Source organism: Podarcis erhardii (assembly GCF_964252035.2).
Source record: "Podarcis erhardii genome assembly, chromosome: 10".
Classification (NCBI taxonomy): domain Eukaryota; kingdom Metazoa; phylum Chordata; class Lepidosauria; order Squamata; family Lacertidae; genus Podarcis; species Podarcis erhardii.
In genome coordinates, this window is record NC_138500.1 from 5,136,507 (window position 1) to 5,152,816 (window position 16,310).

Below are 16,310 nucleotides of genomic sequence, written 5' to 3' on the forward strand. Positions count from 1 at the left end.
AGTGTGCTTTAAAATGCTAACATCTGTAAAAGTAACATGCAAAGGTCTGTTGTATATGGGTAAATTGCCTTGCAAAACTGTGTTGACTGGTTGATGGTAAAGGTAAAGGGACCCCTGACCATTAGGTCCAGTCGTGGCCGACTCTGGGGTTGCGGCGCTCATCTCGCTTTATTGGTTGAGGGAGCCGGCGTACAGTTTCCGGGTCATGTGGCCAGCATGACTAAGTCGCTTCTGGTGAACCAGAGCAGCGCACAGAAACGCTGTTCACCTTCCCGCCGTAGTGGTACCTATTTATCTACTTGCACTTTGACATGCTTTCGAATTGCTAGGTTGGCAGGAGCAGGGACCGAGCAACGGGAGCTCACCCCGTCACGGGGATTTGAACTGCCGACCTTCTGATTGGCAAGTCCTAGGCTCTGTGGTTTAACCCACAGCGCCACCCGTGTCCCCTAAGCTCCCCAGCAAAGTGGAAATGCTGTGGGGTTTTTCTGGCCCCAACCTGATCCAGCAATGGTGGGGTTGGAGCTACAGTCGTACCTAATGTTACATTTGCTTCAGGTTGAGTGTTTTCAGGTTGCGTCCTGCAGCGACCCGGAAGCACCAGAACAGGTTACTTCCGGGTTTCGCTGCTCGCGCATGCGCAGACGCACAAAATGACGTCACGCGCATGCGCGGAAGTGGACAATCATGACCTGCGCATGTGCAGACGTGGGTTGCATTCTTTTCAGGTTGCGAACGGGCCTCCAGAACGGATCCCGTTCGCAACCAGAGGTACAGTCCTACCTCGGGTTAGATGTGCCACAGGTTTAGCATCTCCCATGGCCGCCCCATCCCTCGCGGGTCAAGGAAGGGGCAACGTCTGAAGCCAGGAGCCTCGCTCACTTGGCTGAGGCTCCCGGCACAATGTCAAAATTGGCAAGGGCGGTTTTCAAAATGGCGGAGGGGCCTTTGTAGGTAGAAAATTGGAGGGTTGGGAAATGGTTCCTCAACCTGGGAGCAGCCTTAGGGATTTATTTTATTTAACACCATTCAACACCGCCGGACTGTTTGAAAAACAACCACCTCTCAGCAGTTTACAAAACTACAAAATAAAACATTGCCATTGCCATATGTGTGTGTGTGTGTATACATATATACATATATGTATATGTATGTGTGTGTGTGTGTGTATATATATATATATATATGTATGTATGTATGTATGTATATATATTCTCAAAAGATTGAGCTGAAGCCTTTTAAACAATTATTTCAGCAAACCTGGTTACATCGTTTAGCTGTGTATACTTGTTTCTAAATTCAGTTTTTTCATCTGTACGTTACTAATAAATTAATTTTCTGTTTTATTTACACTGCTTAGACATTTTATTTTATTAAGTGGTTTATGAAAATGGCTTAAATAAATAAATGTGGGGTCCATTTGTCCCCTGCTCCATCCATACTCTCATCCCTTTTAAATGTGCTTTTGGTTTGCTTCTGTTCTTATTTTCATCGTGTATTTTGTCTTTTTTTTAATATTGTAATTTTGTGGCATGAACCGCCCTGGGATCTACAGGTTTAGGGCGAGATCAAATTTAATAAATAAATTTGAGGGAGGGGCACTTGGAAAAGGACTGAGGACCCTGAGGGTGCTTTTAAGGCTGTCTCCCTTGTTCTGAGGCAGTCTCAGTAGTAGGATGCCCTTCCCGTCCGCCCCCCAAAAATGCAGAAGGGGGGGAAATATTAGGGAAGAGAGTGGGCCAGGAATTTCAGGAGCAGAGAACTGCATGGGATTGTCACATGGAAAAGGGGAACAAGCTTTTTTCCTGCCGCTACGGAGAGTAGGACCCTCACCCAGTGGATTCAAGTTACAAGGAAGCAGATTTCAACTAATCCAGGGGGTCAGCAACCTTTTCCAGCTGGGGGCGGATCCACCGTCCCTCAGACCTTGTGGTGGACCAGACTATAATTTGGGGAAAAAATAATGAACGAATTCCTATCCCCACAAATAACCCAGAGATGCATTTTAAATAAAAGGACACATTCTACTCATGTACAGTGGTGCCCCGCAAGATGAACGCCTCGCAAGACGGAAAACCCGCTAGACAACAGGGTCTTCCGTTTTGGAGGCGCTTCGCAAAACGAATTTCCCTATGGGCTTGCTTCGCAAGATGAAATGTCTTGCGAGTTCCTGCGGGTTTTCTCCCCTCCCCCCCCCTTTCCTAAGCCGCTAAGCCGCTTAACAGCCGATCCGCTGATAAGCCGCTTATCAGATGATCCGCTAAAAGCCGCTAATCCGCTAATAGCGCTAATCCGCTAAGCTGTCAATGGGCTTGCTTCGCATGACGAAAAAACCGCTATACGAAGAGCCTCACGGAACGGATTAATTTCGTCTTGCGAGGCACCACTGTAAAAACACGCTGATTCCCGGAGCATCCGCAGGCCGGAAGGCAATTGGGCCGGATCCGGCCCCCGGGCCTTAGGTTGCCGACCCCTGAACTAAACCTTAGGGAGAACTTTCTGATGGTAAGAGCTATTCAAAGTGAAATGGTCTCCCTCTGCAGATTCTGAACTCTCCTGCCTTGGGAGGCTTTTAAACAGGTCGGACGACTACCTGCCAGGGCTTATTTCGCTGTGATTGAATGTATATTGAATGTTTTTGATTTCAGCCATGGGACCTGTTCTTCAAGCCCAGTGCCTGTATCTTTGATACTCTGGGTGCCTTTTTTTGTTGTTGTTTCCCAAGAAGATCTTTTGGCGTACGGAGTCATCTTCTGTGCGTCGTATTTGATGCAGTGTCAGTTTTCAAAACCGGCAATGTGCGAGGCACCCCTGGGGATTTTGGGGGAAGCAAAGATTCCAGCCACAGATTATCCGACCGGCCGCGAGAATGTTCATCTCGCTGACCTCACCGAGTTGGGCAGCAAATAGCCAATGGGAATAATAATAATAATAATAATAATAATAATAATAATAATAATAATAATTTAGTTCTTCAACTTCATCCCTCATTTCCCTAACACCTTCCTCCCCTCCTTCTGTTGCCACTCTGTGGAGCTCCCTATTTAATAATTAACACAAAAAGTGGGGATTGTTGGTCGCTGTTGTCGTACGTTTCACGATGAAATGCTGTGCACATTGAGGGCCGCGCAGTGGACGCTCGGGTTGCGAACGTGATCTGTGTGGGATGCACGTTCGCAACCCGCGCATGCGCAGGTCGCAATTCGGCGCTTCTGCGCATGTGTGACTGCTGAAACCTAGAAATAACCTGTTCTGGTACTTCCAGGTTTCGGCAGTCCGCAACCTGAAAAGACGCAACCGGCTGTAACCAGAGGTATGACTGTATATAAACTGTCTTCTTATAAACCCAGCCAGATGGGTGGGGTATAAATAATAAATTATTATTATTATTATACCACCCATTGGTTGTGAGCCTTTTTGTTACACTTTTCCTGAGCTCCCAAGACATTGCAAAATTCAACTGGAACTTAACCTCCTTCTTCTCTGTTATGTGGACCTCAGGGCTTTGATGGGTCAATTGTTTTTCAAAACAGGACACTGTCGCTGTTGAATTTTACATGTTCTGTTCAATGTGGCGCTGCATTTCTGTGGGAATAAACGTACACTGTGTGTGATCCTGTTGGCTTTTGGCTTTCCTTTCATCCAGCCTTCCTCAACCTGGTGCCCTCCACAGGTTCTGCTCCACAGTTCCCATCAGCTACAGTTCCCCAGTCTCTGGAGGGTTTGAGGGTAAGGAAGGCCGCTTGAATCCAATGTATGCAAGGTGGGGGGGCAGGGGTTTAAGCCCAAGGGCTGTGTTCCCTAGAGGGCGGACTTCTGGGGACAGCTGGTGGGCGGGGCCTAAGGCAAGACTGGGCGGGGCAAGGCATGGAACTTGCCTACATTCCTCCCAGACCAAATAAAAAGATGCCAGAGGCAGCGATGCTTCTGATTCTCAGTCGCTGGAAACCACAAATTGCTCTTGTGCTCAGTGTTATGTACTGAAGTTCTCACCCTGGGCCAGCAGGGGGATACTGTAGATAGTTATGCAAATAAGGGATCGAAAGTGACGTTCAGTGATTGGATAGTTTTAGAAAGTTGCTACAGTAACGTTGTACTGGAGCTCTAGATAAGCAGGCTGACTGAACCTTTCAGTTCAGTTCTGTTCTGGCCTCTGAATAAACAAGAGTTGTTTGAAGAATCGCTGTGTCGTCTGATATGTTCGCCCACAACTTAACAGATCCTGCTTTCAGGCTCTATGCAGAACTGGCAAAACTGACATACAAATTGTGAGATAAGGCATAGCTGTCAACCTTTCCTTTTTTTACGGGAAATTCCCTTATTCCAGTGCCGTTTCCCGCTGCTATCCCGGATTGTTAGATATCCCGTAGATTGTCCCTGGGACAGGTCAGGCGGCTGATCCCTTACTTTCGAGGCTGCTGATCCCTTATTTTCAAATCTGAAAGTTGACAGCAATGGAGATAAGGACAACTGTGACTTTAAAGAAGAATGGGAACTTTTTTACAAATTATTTAAAAAGACAGCAAAATGAACTGGACTCCTTGGCAGGTTTTGAATAAGCATACACAAAATTTATTGAGGGTTAATACAGTAGATAGATAATATCAGGATGTATACAATTTTACAGCATGCAGAGACTAACATGAGTTGAGAAACCGAAGAGAAGAGCTAAGGGAAGTCTTGGGGGGGGGAGACAGGGGGGTCTGTTGGGGAGGTGGGGAAAAGGGGGAAAATAATGAAGATGACTTGTTTTGATAATTTGTTATGTTGAAATTGTTAATAAAAACTTTTTTTTATAAATATTTATTAATATTTTACAATTTTATACACAAAGAAAAACAATTAACAACAAAAAAAGCAAAAATACACATTTAAAGACAAAACAAAACAAATATAATTCCCAATTCTTATTTCCATTACCTTATATCCCGGACCTCCTCTCACCTCCCCCTTTTGTATTCCAGTTCAAATTCTTAATTCAGCAAAATCCTTGTTGCAACATTGATGTAACTTATTTTAACTTATTATTCCACCTTTACATTACGGCTGGTAACCATTTAATTTCTGTCCAACATCATTCTAACTTTCATTAATTTTGCAATATTTCTGTAGATAGTCTTTAAATTTCCTCCAGTCTTCTTCCGCCGACTCTTGCCCCTGGTCTCGGATTCTGCCAGTCATTTCCGCCAATCCCATGTATTCGATCATCTTCATCTGCCATTCCTCCAGAGTGGGTAAATCTTGTGTTTTCCAGTATTTTGCGATGAGAATTCTTGCTGCTGTTGTTGCGTACATAAAGTTCTGTCCTTCTTTAGTACCATTTGGCCAACCATGCCCAGAAGAAAGGCCTCTGGTTTTTTCAAGAAGGTGTACTTAAATTGTTAATAAAAACTTTTATTTAAAAAACACACGTGCAGAGGAAAAAGAAAATAAAACGATGCTGCTTTCTGGCTTTCCACTGGCACCTGGTTGGCCACTGTGAGAACAGAATGCTGGACTAGATATGGGCTACTGCCCTGATCTGTGGGCTCTTCTTATGCTGCTAAGTTTTACATTCCCGGTGCCAGGGAGAGAGAGAGAAACAGAGGCAGCTGGTCGCTCCGTGGTCCTTCTGTGCATGGAAAGATGGCTGAGCAGCTGCACTCAGGCAGGCAGGAGAAGGGAAGCAGGGAGGGAGAGAGGCCTCCACGCAGGGGGACCACCCACCCACAGGCTCCCTGCCCTGGCAGCCCCAGAGCCCCCCTCCGCCTTCCAGCAAACAGAGCGCCGCTGGAGTAGGAGCAAAGCCACCCACGTCCCGCTTCGCAGGCCAAGATCGCAGCAGCGTCAAGAGAGCAGAGAGGCACAGAGAGGGAGCCTGTTTGGCGGAGAGGCCTGGCCTGCGATGGAGCCTGGACTCAGCTGGGAAGCCCGGAAGGCTGTTGCCTCAGATTCTAGCCAGACCTGTTGCTCTAAGGTGCCCAAGCAAGATGCGTCCAGGAGGGCTATCGATGGCGGATTCTCTCTGCGTCAGAGAGAGATGTTTTCGTGGCTCACCTCCAAACCTGGCTTTGCAAAGCAATGTTAGGACTGCACCCTCCCCGCCATAATGCCTGGTGGTCCTCAGGATAGCAGGATTCATCCCTCCTTTCTCTCCTGCACTTCAAAACCATTAGGAAGAAAACATACTGTATAGGAAACCACTGCGGATGCACAAACAATTTTGAACACCGTTAAATATACAGAAAGGGATAAAACGATTTCAGACCCAATGGAGACAACAGCTGGGATATTAAAGAATCTTGGCTTAAAAAGCGGCTTGTTTGAGATCTGGAGAATGGTGGCTTCGGGCTGAGAAAAAGGGGGTTAAGGCAGGAGCGTCTGTGCGAAAGGAGGGTGATTTCTCTCTCCGAAATCTCACCTGCTGGAAAAGATCACCCGTCCAAAAAGCCAGCCTGCCTTTCGACCTCCAGACCTTTTCTGCCACGGCGGCAGGAGCTGGGAGGAGGCTCACGGCACAAAGTGGCCTCGGGGCATATCAAGAGTGCAAGAAACTTTTCTTTGTTTTGCAGTCAAAGAAGCAAGGTTGCTGTTGATTTCTAACTGGTCCAAAAGCCAGAAAGTGAGCAAGGCAGACCTGTGACCGTAGGGCTCAGGATCTCTCCCAGAACCCCTGTGGGGCAGCCCCCCCCCCCCGGTCTCCAAACCTGGAAACCCCCCCCCACTGCCGGAAGCACAGGAGACCCCCAACCCTTCACTGGAAGGGCCACCCACCTTGACTTCCCTGGTGACAACACTGAATCCAAGGCTTTGCCCCCTTTGAATTCCCTGCGAGAGACGGAGGCAGCTGGTCACTCGCTGGTCCTTCTCTGCATGGAAAGATGGCTGAGCAGCTGCACTCAGGCAGGCAGGAGAAGGGAAGCAGGGAGGGAGGGAGGCCTCCACGCAGGGGGACCACCCACCCACAGGCTCCCTGCCCTGGCAGCCCCAGAGCCCCCCTCCGCCTCCCAGCAAACAGAGCGCTGCTGGAGTAGGAGCAAAGCCACCCACGTCCCGCTTCGCAGGCCAAGAGGCGCAGCAGCGTCGTCGGAGAGCAGAGAGGCACAGAGGGAGCCTGTTTGGCGGAGAGGCCTGGCCTGCGATGGAGCCTGGACTCGGCCGGGAAGCCCGGAAGGCTGTTGCCTCAGATTCTAGCCAGACCTGTTGCACTAAGGTGCCGAGACGAGGCGCGTCCAGGAGGGCCATCGATGGCGGATTCTCTCTGCGCTGCCCGGAGAGGCAGAGAGAGATGTTTTCGTGGCTCGTCTCCAAACCTGGCTTTGCAAAGCAATGTGCGGACTGCACCTTCCATAACACCTGGTGGTCCTCATAATTGCAAGATTAATTTCTCCCTCTTTCTCTATCCCCCCCCCACAACGCACACCAGCCTTTTTTTGAGGGTGAGGTTCCTCTGAATAATAATATAAAATACAGTGGTACCTCGGGTTACATACACTTCAGGTTACAGACTCCGCTAACCCAGAAATAGTACCTCGGGTTAAGAACTTTGCTTCAGGATGAGAACAGAAATTGTGCTCCAGCGGCGCGGCAGCAGCAGGAGGCCCCATTAGCTAAAGTGGTGCTTCAGGTTAAGAACAGTTTCAGGTTAAGTACGGACCTCTGGAACGAATTAAGAACTTAACCCGAGGTACTACTGTAATAAAAAAAATATTATAACCCGCCCTCCCCAACCGAAGCCAGGCTCAGAGCGGCTAACAACAATAAAAGTGACACAGCATTCTAAAATCAATTCATTCTAAAATCAATTCATAATCAAATTAATGGCAGCCATTGGGCTGGAGTTCTATGAGGATTACCAAAGGAGGGGGTTAGACTGTGCCTTGGCCAAAGGCCTGGGGGAACAGCTCTGTCTTGCAGGCCCTGCGGAAAGATGTCAAGTCCCGCAGGGCCCTAGTCTCTTGGGACAGAGCGTTCCACCAAGTCGGGGCCAGTACTGAAAAGGCCCTGGCTCTGGTTGAGGCCAGCCTAACCTCCCTGTGGCCCGGGACCTCCAAGATGTTTTTGCTTGAAGACCGTAAGGTCTTCTATGGGACATACCAGGAGAGGCGGTCCCATAGGTACGAGGGTCCTCAAAGTGATTCCGCCACACCGTATAGGAACATACAGGAAGCCACTGCGGTTATAAAAACATTGTTAAAACCATTAAACCATTAAATTGATGGACTTTGCAGAATTGGATAAATTAACTGGAAGGATTCGAAACCTGCAGGACCAGAGATTCTTAGAAGACTGGAGTAAATATACGAACTATTTGAAAAGTAATAGTAATGAACAGATTACACTAGTAGGACTGCAAGAAGTTTTGTAAGGAGAACTATATGAAATATTGCAAGAAAGACTATGAGGAGAATTATTAGTTGATGATAGTTAGAGTCTAGGGTATCTCTAAGCGTCTCAGTTTTATCGTTTTATCTTTTTGTAAACTGCTTTGAGGGTTACAGGTAGGTAGCCGTGTTGGTCTGCCATAGTCGAAACAAAATAATAATAATAATAATATAATAATAATAATAATTCCTTCCAGTAACACCTTAGAGACCAACTAAGTTTGTTATTGGTATGAGCTTTCATGTGCTCCTGGAAGGAATTTTTTATTATTATTATTTTGCTTTGAGGGTTGTTGTTTTTACAATCAAGCAGTGTATAAATCTTACGAAATAACTAAACGACATCCCGTTAGGATGACTTTGGTGTGTTATATGTGGGACTCCCCTTGTTCCAGCTACTTGAGGCAACGGGCTCCCTCCAGCCCATCCAGCAAAGAAACAGACCACGCGCTGAAGTAAGTTTAAAGTATACTTTACTTACAGTCATGCATTGCCATTAACAACAATGATAAAATGCAGGCAAAGGTTCTTAGTTGGGGGGAAACCCCAGCAAGGGCAGCCTCAGACACATGTTTCAGGCAGAGGGATATGTTCAGGCATGTTTGCCTCCGTTGTGTGTAGCATGAATGGAGAGAGCGAGAGAGAGAAACAGAACAGGAAACAAGCCTTACTTCCTCTTAGGAGAAGGGTGTGTGTGATATAACTGAGACTATGCTAGCAATTTACAACTCTGTCGTCCTTAACCCCTTCACATACTAATTAGCAGTTAGGTTTGACTTCAAATTTCCCACAGAAACCCAGTACTGGGTTTGAGAAACTCTGCTTTGGTCTGGTCCAGCAGGGCTGTTCTTATGTTCCTGCCTTATCTTACAGGTGATGGTTGGGATGTCCCTTTCAGAAACGGGTTACTTTTGCTTTCCAGATGTTGAGGGAATTGTTCAGCCTTCTCCAATCTGGTGCCCGTCCAGATGTTTTGGATTTCAACTCCCATCAGACGCAGCCAGTACTGTACAGCCATGCTAGCAGAGGCTGTTGGCTTTGGCAGCCCAAAACATCCATAGGGCAGATGCTAGAGTAGATTGCCAACACTGCTATGCCTAGCATGTGAAATTTGTAGAAATACGTAGCTGGTTACCATTGGAGACTTTAGGTTGTGATTGGACAAATCTCCATACTTCCAGCGGAAGGAGTTTTCTTAAATAGAGACAGTACCTTCCACCGAAATAAAGGAGTCTTTGGATCCAAACTGAAATGGCCCAACTTTGCTCTGATCCATGAAGTCATGTCTAATATTATTGCAAATTATATCCCTTTGTTGTTGTTTAGTCGTTTATCGTGTCCGACTCTTTGTGACCCCTGGACCAGAGCACGCCAGGCACTCCTGTCTTCCACTGCCTCCCGCACTTTGGTCAAACTCATGCTGGTAGCTTCGAGAACACTGTCCAACCATCTCGTCCTCTGTCGTCCCCTTCTCCTTGCGCCCTCCGTCTTTCCCAACATCAGGGTCTTTTCCAGGGAGTCTTCTCTTCTCATGAGGCGGCCAAAGTCTTGGAGCCTCAGCTTCAGGATCTGTCCTTCCAGTGAACACTCAGGGCTGATTTCCTTCAGAATGGAGAGGTTTGATCTTCTTGCAGTCCATGGGACTCTTGAGTCTCCTCCAGCACCAGAATTCAAAAGCATCCATTCTTCGGCGATCAGCCTTCTTTATGGTCCAGCTCTCACTTCCATACATCACTACGGGGAAAATCATAGCTTTAACTATACGGACCTTTGTTGGCAAGGTGATGTCTCTGCTTTTTAAGATGCTGTCTAGGTTTGTCATTGCTTTTCTCCAAGGAAGCAGGCGTCTTTTAATTTTGTGACTGCTGTCCCCATCTGCAGTGATCATGGAGCCCAAGAAAGTAAAATCTCTCACTGCCTCCATTTCTTCCCCTTCTATTTGCCAGGAGGTGATGGGACCAGTGGCCATGATCTTCGTTTTTTCGATGTTGAGCTTCAGACCATATTTTGTGTTCTCCTCTTTCACCCTCATTAAAAGGTTCTTTAATTCCTCCTCACTTTCTGCCATCAAGGTTGTGTCATCTGCATATCTGAGGTTGTTGATATTTCTTCCGGCGATCTTAATTCTGGCTAGGGATTCATCCAGCCCAGCCTTTCGCATTATGAATTCCCTTAACGTGCAGCAAAAACAAATAAGATTTCAGATGCTCGAGTGTCATTCTTGCATGGCCGGAGAGTGAATCAGATATAATCCAGCACTATCAGTCATTTATAATCTGCGTATCTCTGATTTGTTTCCTGGCAAAGGAGCTAATTAAATACAGGAGTTATTAGAATAACATTACTGAAACAGTGCATTTGTTTGAAGGAAAGCTTTTAGTGACGTTTTAATTAATCAGTGATTTATTTCACCAAGGTCCTGGGTTTTGAAACTTGGTTGGTAGTGTTGCAGTTGTGTACAGTAATCACGTTTCCTTTTTATTTTTTATATTTTAATTTGTGAACAGTCTAGAATGAATTTTTTTTGGTATGGCTAACTAAAGGTCAGCTAAAGGAACTTAGCCTAAGCTGCTGGTCTCTGAAACCTACAAATAAAAGTATCCACATTGTGCCACCTTAAAGACAATAAAGTTCTGACCTGCATCAAATTTACCATGTACAAAATGCAGTTCCTTAGGTTCCTTTGAGGTATTATTTTTTTAAATGCATTATTTTTTTAAATGACAAACATATTCAAATTGAAGTGTAATGTACAGGATATGTTTAGGACTGGGTTTAATAGAGTTAAGAATGGGTGACTTTATTTATGTATGCCACTATAGCTGCGAGAATGTTGATTGCACAAAATTGGAAGACTGGAGAAATACCAACTAAAGAACAATGGCAAGAGACGTTGATGAACTATCCAGAACTGGCAAAAAATGACAGACAGACTAAGAGAAAAAGACAACAGAGACTTTGAAAAAGATTGGGAACCATTTATATTATATTTGCAGAAACAAAGAAAGTCTATAGACTTGATGGCAGGATTTAAACATTCACATCATTAGTTTTAGAAAATGTGTAGAAGGTAGAGAAATAATATGGTGTATTTATTTTCATCTTGATGTTTGTAGGTTAGATGTTATTGTATAAATATGTTATTAGTATTTTTTTCTTTTAGAAGGTAGCAAGGTGGGTGAAAGAAGAAACAAACCAGAAGTTGGGGGAAGCCCAGGAGGGGAGGGAGGGAGGAAGGAATGCATAGTCAATGTTATGGATATGAGATGTATGTAATGAATGAAAAAGAAATCTGAATAATGTTTTTTTAATGAGTTGAGGGGTGTTTTGTTTATGTATAGGAGATTATTTGAAATTGCTTGTAAGCTGCTTTGAATTATGTTTTTCTTTTAAAAGATCAGTATATAATGTGTATGAAATAAATAGCACATAGATGTGGCAGGCATCCACAGGGGCTTAACTGCAGGGGGTTGGTCTAGATGACCCTTAGGGTCCCTTCCAAGTCTACAATTCTGTGATTCTGACTGGTTGAAAATGTGCCGGTTTCCCTTCTCTGTGAGATATTTAGCTACGGGGCGAGTTTGTTTTCTGCAATCATCTGACTGTGTGATGTGTTAGTTTCATTGTTGTTTTCTATGTAATAATAATAATAATAATAATAATAATAATAATAATAATAATTTATTCTCTGTACCCCGCCTATCTGGCTGGGTTTCCCCAGCCACTCTGGGCAGCTTCCACAAAGACCAAAAATACACTAATATGTCATACATTAAAAACTTCCCTGATGTCTTCTGAAAGTCAGGTAGTTGTTTATCTCTTTGACATCTGCTGGGAGGGCGTTCCACAGGGCGGGCGCCACCACCGAGAAGGCCCTCTGCCTGGTTCCCTGTAACCTGGCTTCTCGCAGGGAGGGAACCACCAGAAGGCCCTCGGCGCTGGACCTCAGCACCTGGGAAGAATGATGGGGGTGGAGACGCTCCTTCAGGTATACTGGGACGAGGCCATTTAGGGCTTTAAAGGTCAACACCAACACTTTGAATTGTGCTCGGAAATATACTGGGAGCCAGTGTAGGTCTTTCAAGACCAGTGTTATGTGGTCTCAGCGGCCGCTCCCAGTCACCAGTTTAGCTGCCGGGTCACCTTCAAAGGTAGCCCCACGTAGAGTGCATTGCAGTAGTCCAAGCGGGAGTATCGGTTATATTGGTGGGTTATTATTGATTGATTGAATTTATATACCGCCTTATACCTGCAGGTAGAGCATTTGTTAACTTGGAAGTTTTCATGTCTATTTGAAAACAATTCCCTTTAATGAAATTCACTTTTTTATTATTTATGTACACTACAACAGCAGCAAGAGTCTTGATAGCACAAGGATGGAAGAATGAGGAAACCCTGACAAAGGAACAGCGGCAAGAGAAATTGACGAACTACGCAGAACTGGCCAAATTGACATACAAATTTTGAGACAAGGACAACTGTGACTTCATGGAGGAATGGGAACTTTATACAAACTATTTAAAAATACAACAAAATGAATTGGACTCCTTGGCAGGTTTTGAATAAACATAACACAAATTTAATGTTGATAACATTGTAGACAGATAATGTAATGTAAGCAAATAAATAATACCTCTGTCCTGACTCTCATAACAACAGAGGCCAATCTGTTGTTTCAATTCACCACGTATGAAATAAATACAAGTCTATCCAACTAACTTTTTACATAGAGTAGACCCATTGAAGTTAACAGACCTAAGTGGTCCACATTCACTAATTTCAATGGGTCTCCTCTTAGGATGATTTAACACTGGGTGCAGCAACCCACTGTTTGTTGTGGGTTTTATTTGGTTTTTTTAAAAAAAACTGAACGAATAATAATATCAATTAATTATATTTCTATTCCATTGGCTCATGGGGGGGGGGCTGTAGTCAGGGACAGATTTCGGTTTGATGAGACCTTAAGCTACAAAAGGTAATGGGGCCTTTTTTATGTCCAGCTGTCCTTTGTCAACAACAAATTGTCGCTGTTTTTTGTGTTGAATATATGCTATATGGTAATTTATGGACCCAATAGGTATCTCAAGCCATTTGTTGCCATGCACCCAATCCATGCAGAATGTGGGCACCCTATATATAGAAAGGAGCAAACCAGGGATATTTTAGGGATCAGGCTAGCAGGACTTACATCATAGCAGCTTACACAACACAAAACACTGTTGCTGTACGTAGCTTTTATTTTATTGGTTTTTCATCTTCTATTTTGGAAATGTACATCCAGTTTTTCCCCCTTTAATTTTTCTGGAGTGGGGCCCTAAACTAGAGCTTGTTTAGCTTATACGTAAATCCGGCAATGGCTGTAATCCAGAATTTTTAGAAGGCACCCGGTTGGCACCGGCTGCCTCGGATAACCCAGCCGGCTCCTTAAAATCTGCGCTGCCCTCCCCCCAGATCCGTTGCTCGGTCACGCTAGACAGTGACCGACGGACACGTAACTTTTTTTTCTCCCAGGGCGCGTCAGGAGGAGGCGGAAAGTTTTGGGTTTTCCTGTGTTTTGGGGGGAGGGGGAGCGAGGCAGCAGCTCTCCACCCACGGGGCTCCCTGCTTTTTTCTCTCTGGGCTCCCCAAGTTTTTTTGTGGGGGTGGGGGGGGGTCTGATCTCTCTCCCTCCCTCTCCCTCTCCTCGGTCTTCTTCGCTCGCTCGCTTTCTCTCGGCGTCTCCTTCCCCCGCTGCGCTTCCATCGCGGAGGCAGAAGGGGGAGGCGGCGAGCCCGGGCTCCTCTCCCTCTTTTGGGCTCCCTCCCCCGGCCCCGCATTCTTGAGAAAGGAGCAAAAGCAACAAAGAAGACCGAGGAGAAGGAGGAGGAGCAGGAGGAGCGGGCGGCGGCGGCGGGAGGAACTGCCGCAAGAGGCGGCCAAAACTTTGCAACGCTTTTCTTCTGCTTGGGAACTTTTGGCCAAAGTCCGTGCCAAGTTTTTTCTTTCTCCCGCTCCTTCCTGGCTTTTTGGGGGGACGGAAAAGGCATCCCGGGGGCTGCCTCGGCCGAGGGGGCGGCTCTCTGGATCATGGCCTTCGGTGGGGCCCGGGCCCAGGCCGAGGCGACGCCGCTGCTGCCCGGCCCGCGACTCCCGGGACGAGGCGCCTTGCGCGCAGAGCCCGGTGCGCCCTAGGCGCACGGCCGGGGAAACCCGAGGAGGCGCAGGCGGCGCGGGCGCTCCGATGGCCCGTTTAGGGCTGGTCCGGTGGCTGCTTTGGGGGCTGCTGGGCGTGGGGCTGGGCGCCCCGGACGGCGGGGCGGCGGCCTCGAGGCTCAACGGGAGCGCGGCGCCGTCGGGCCGGGGCGAGGAGCGGTGCAAGCGCGCGGCGCAATGCGAGGCGCTCCAGCAAAGCGTGTGCCTGGGCTCGCCGCTGCCCTACGCCGCCACCTCCACCCTTCTGGCCGGGGACTCCAGCTCGCAAGAGGAGGCGCACGACAAGCTGCTCCTGTGGTCCGGTAAGGGGGCTGCTGGATGGGAGTTGGGGACCCCCGCGACCGTGGGTGACATGCAGCGTGCGGAAATGCGTGGGTGCCTGGCCCTCCATACAGTGATACCTCGGGTTACAGATAGGTAGCCGTGTTGGTCTGCCATAGTCAAAACAAAATAAAAGAAAAAAAATTCCTTCCAGTAGCACCTTAAAGACCAACTAAGTTATTTCTAGGTATGAGCTTTTGTGTGCATGCACACTTCTTCAGATACACTGAAACAGAAGTCACCAGACCCTTCTATATAGTGAGGAGGTGGGGAGGGGTATTACTCAGAAGGGTGGTGGGATTGGGTGATTGGCAGATAGCTGTGATGAGCCTGTTGACGACTCTTAACGACTGCAATAGGTCTTACAGGAAAAAGCAAGGGGTGAGAAGGTGAAAAATGGCTTTGTCATGTATAATGAGATATCTCATCACAGCTATCTGCCAATCACCCATTCCCACCACCCTTCTGAGTAATACCCCTCCCCACCTTCTCACTATATAGAAGGGTCTGGTGACTTCTGTTTCAGTGTATCTGAAGAAGTGTGCATGCACACAAAAGCTCATACCTAGAACTAACTTAGTTGGTCTTTAAGGTGCTACTGGAAGGAATTTTTTTCTTTTATTTTGTAGTGATACCTCGGGTTAAGTATTTAATTCGTTCCGGAGGTCCGTTCTTAACCTGAAACTGTTCTTAACCTGAAGCACCATTTTAGCTAATGGAGCCTCCTGCTGCCGCCGGAGCACAATTTCTTTTCTCATCCTAAAGCAAAGTTCTTAACCCAAGGTACTATTTCTGGGTTAGCGGAGTCTGTAACCTGAACCATCTGTAACCCGAGGTACCCCTGTATAGTAGCAGTTAAACATATATAATTTAAATCTTAATTACTAAAATATAACCTGAAATTGTCATGCAAGGCCTTAGGGAACGAGCTGTGCTACCATAATGCTACCAAAAAGTTTTATGGCAGTTGCACAGAATTTGGCCAACCTAACAGAAAAGCTTCTGGACTTTTAACAAAAGATGTCTTAAACATTCTTTTCATTTCATTGTACAGTGGTACCTCGGGTTAAGAATTTAATTCATTCCAGAGGTGCGTTCTTAACCTGAAACTGTTCTCCACCTGAAGCACCACTTTAGCTAATGGGGCCTCCTGCTGCTGCCGCGCCGCCGGAGCCTGATTTCTGTTCTTATCCTGAAGCAAAGTTCTTAGCCCAAGGTATTATTTCTGGGTTAGCAGAGTCTGTAAGCTGAAGCGTATGTAACCTGAAGCATATGTAACCCGAGGTACCACTGTAATAATAATAATAATAATAATAATAATTTTTATTTATACCCCGCCCTCCCCAGCCAAGGCCAGGCTCAGGGCGGCTAACAAGCAATAATAAAACAAGTTGAATGAATACAACAAGATTAAAAGTCAACATTAAAATATTG

The 16,310-nt window shown here is 46.4% G+C and overlaps 1 protein-coding gene across 1 annotated transcript in view; it reads left to right on the forward strand.

Annotated features, from left to right (window-relative positions):
* The first annotated feature begins 14,063 nt into the window (after positions 1–14,063).
* The window catches only part of SMO (smoothened, frizzled class receptor), a 34,687-nt gene continuing 32,440 nt past the window's right edge, over positions 14,064–16,310 (forward strand). The window contains exon 1 of the mRNA XM_081879737.1: positions 14,064–14,857. Coding sequence (XP_081735863.1) covers positions 14,584–14,857 — 274 coding nt within the window. The 5' untranslated portion in view covers positions 14,064–14,583. The remainder of the gene's footprint in view (positions 14,858–16,310) is intronic.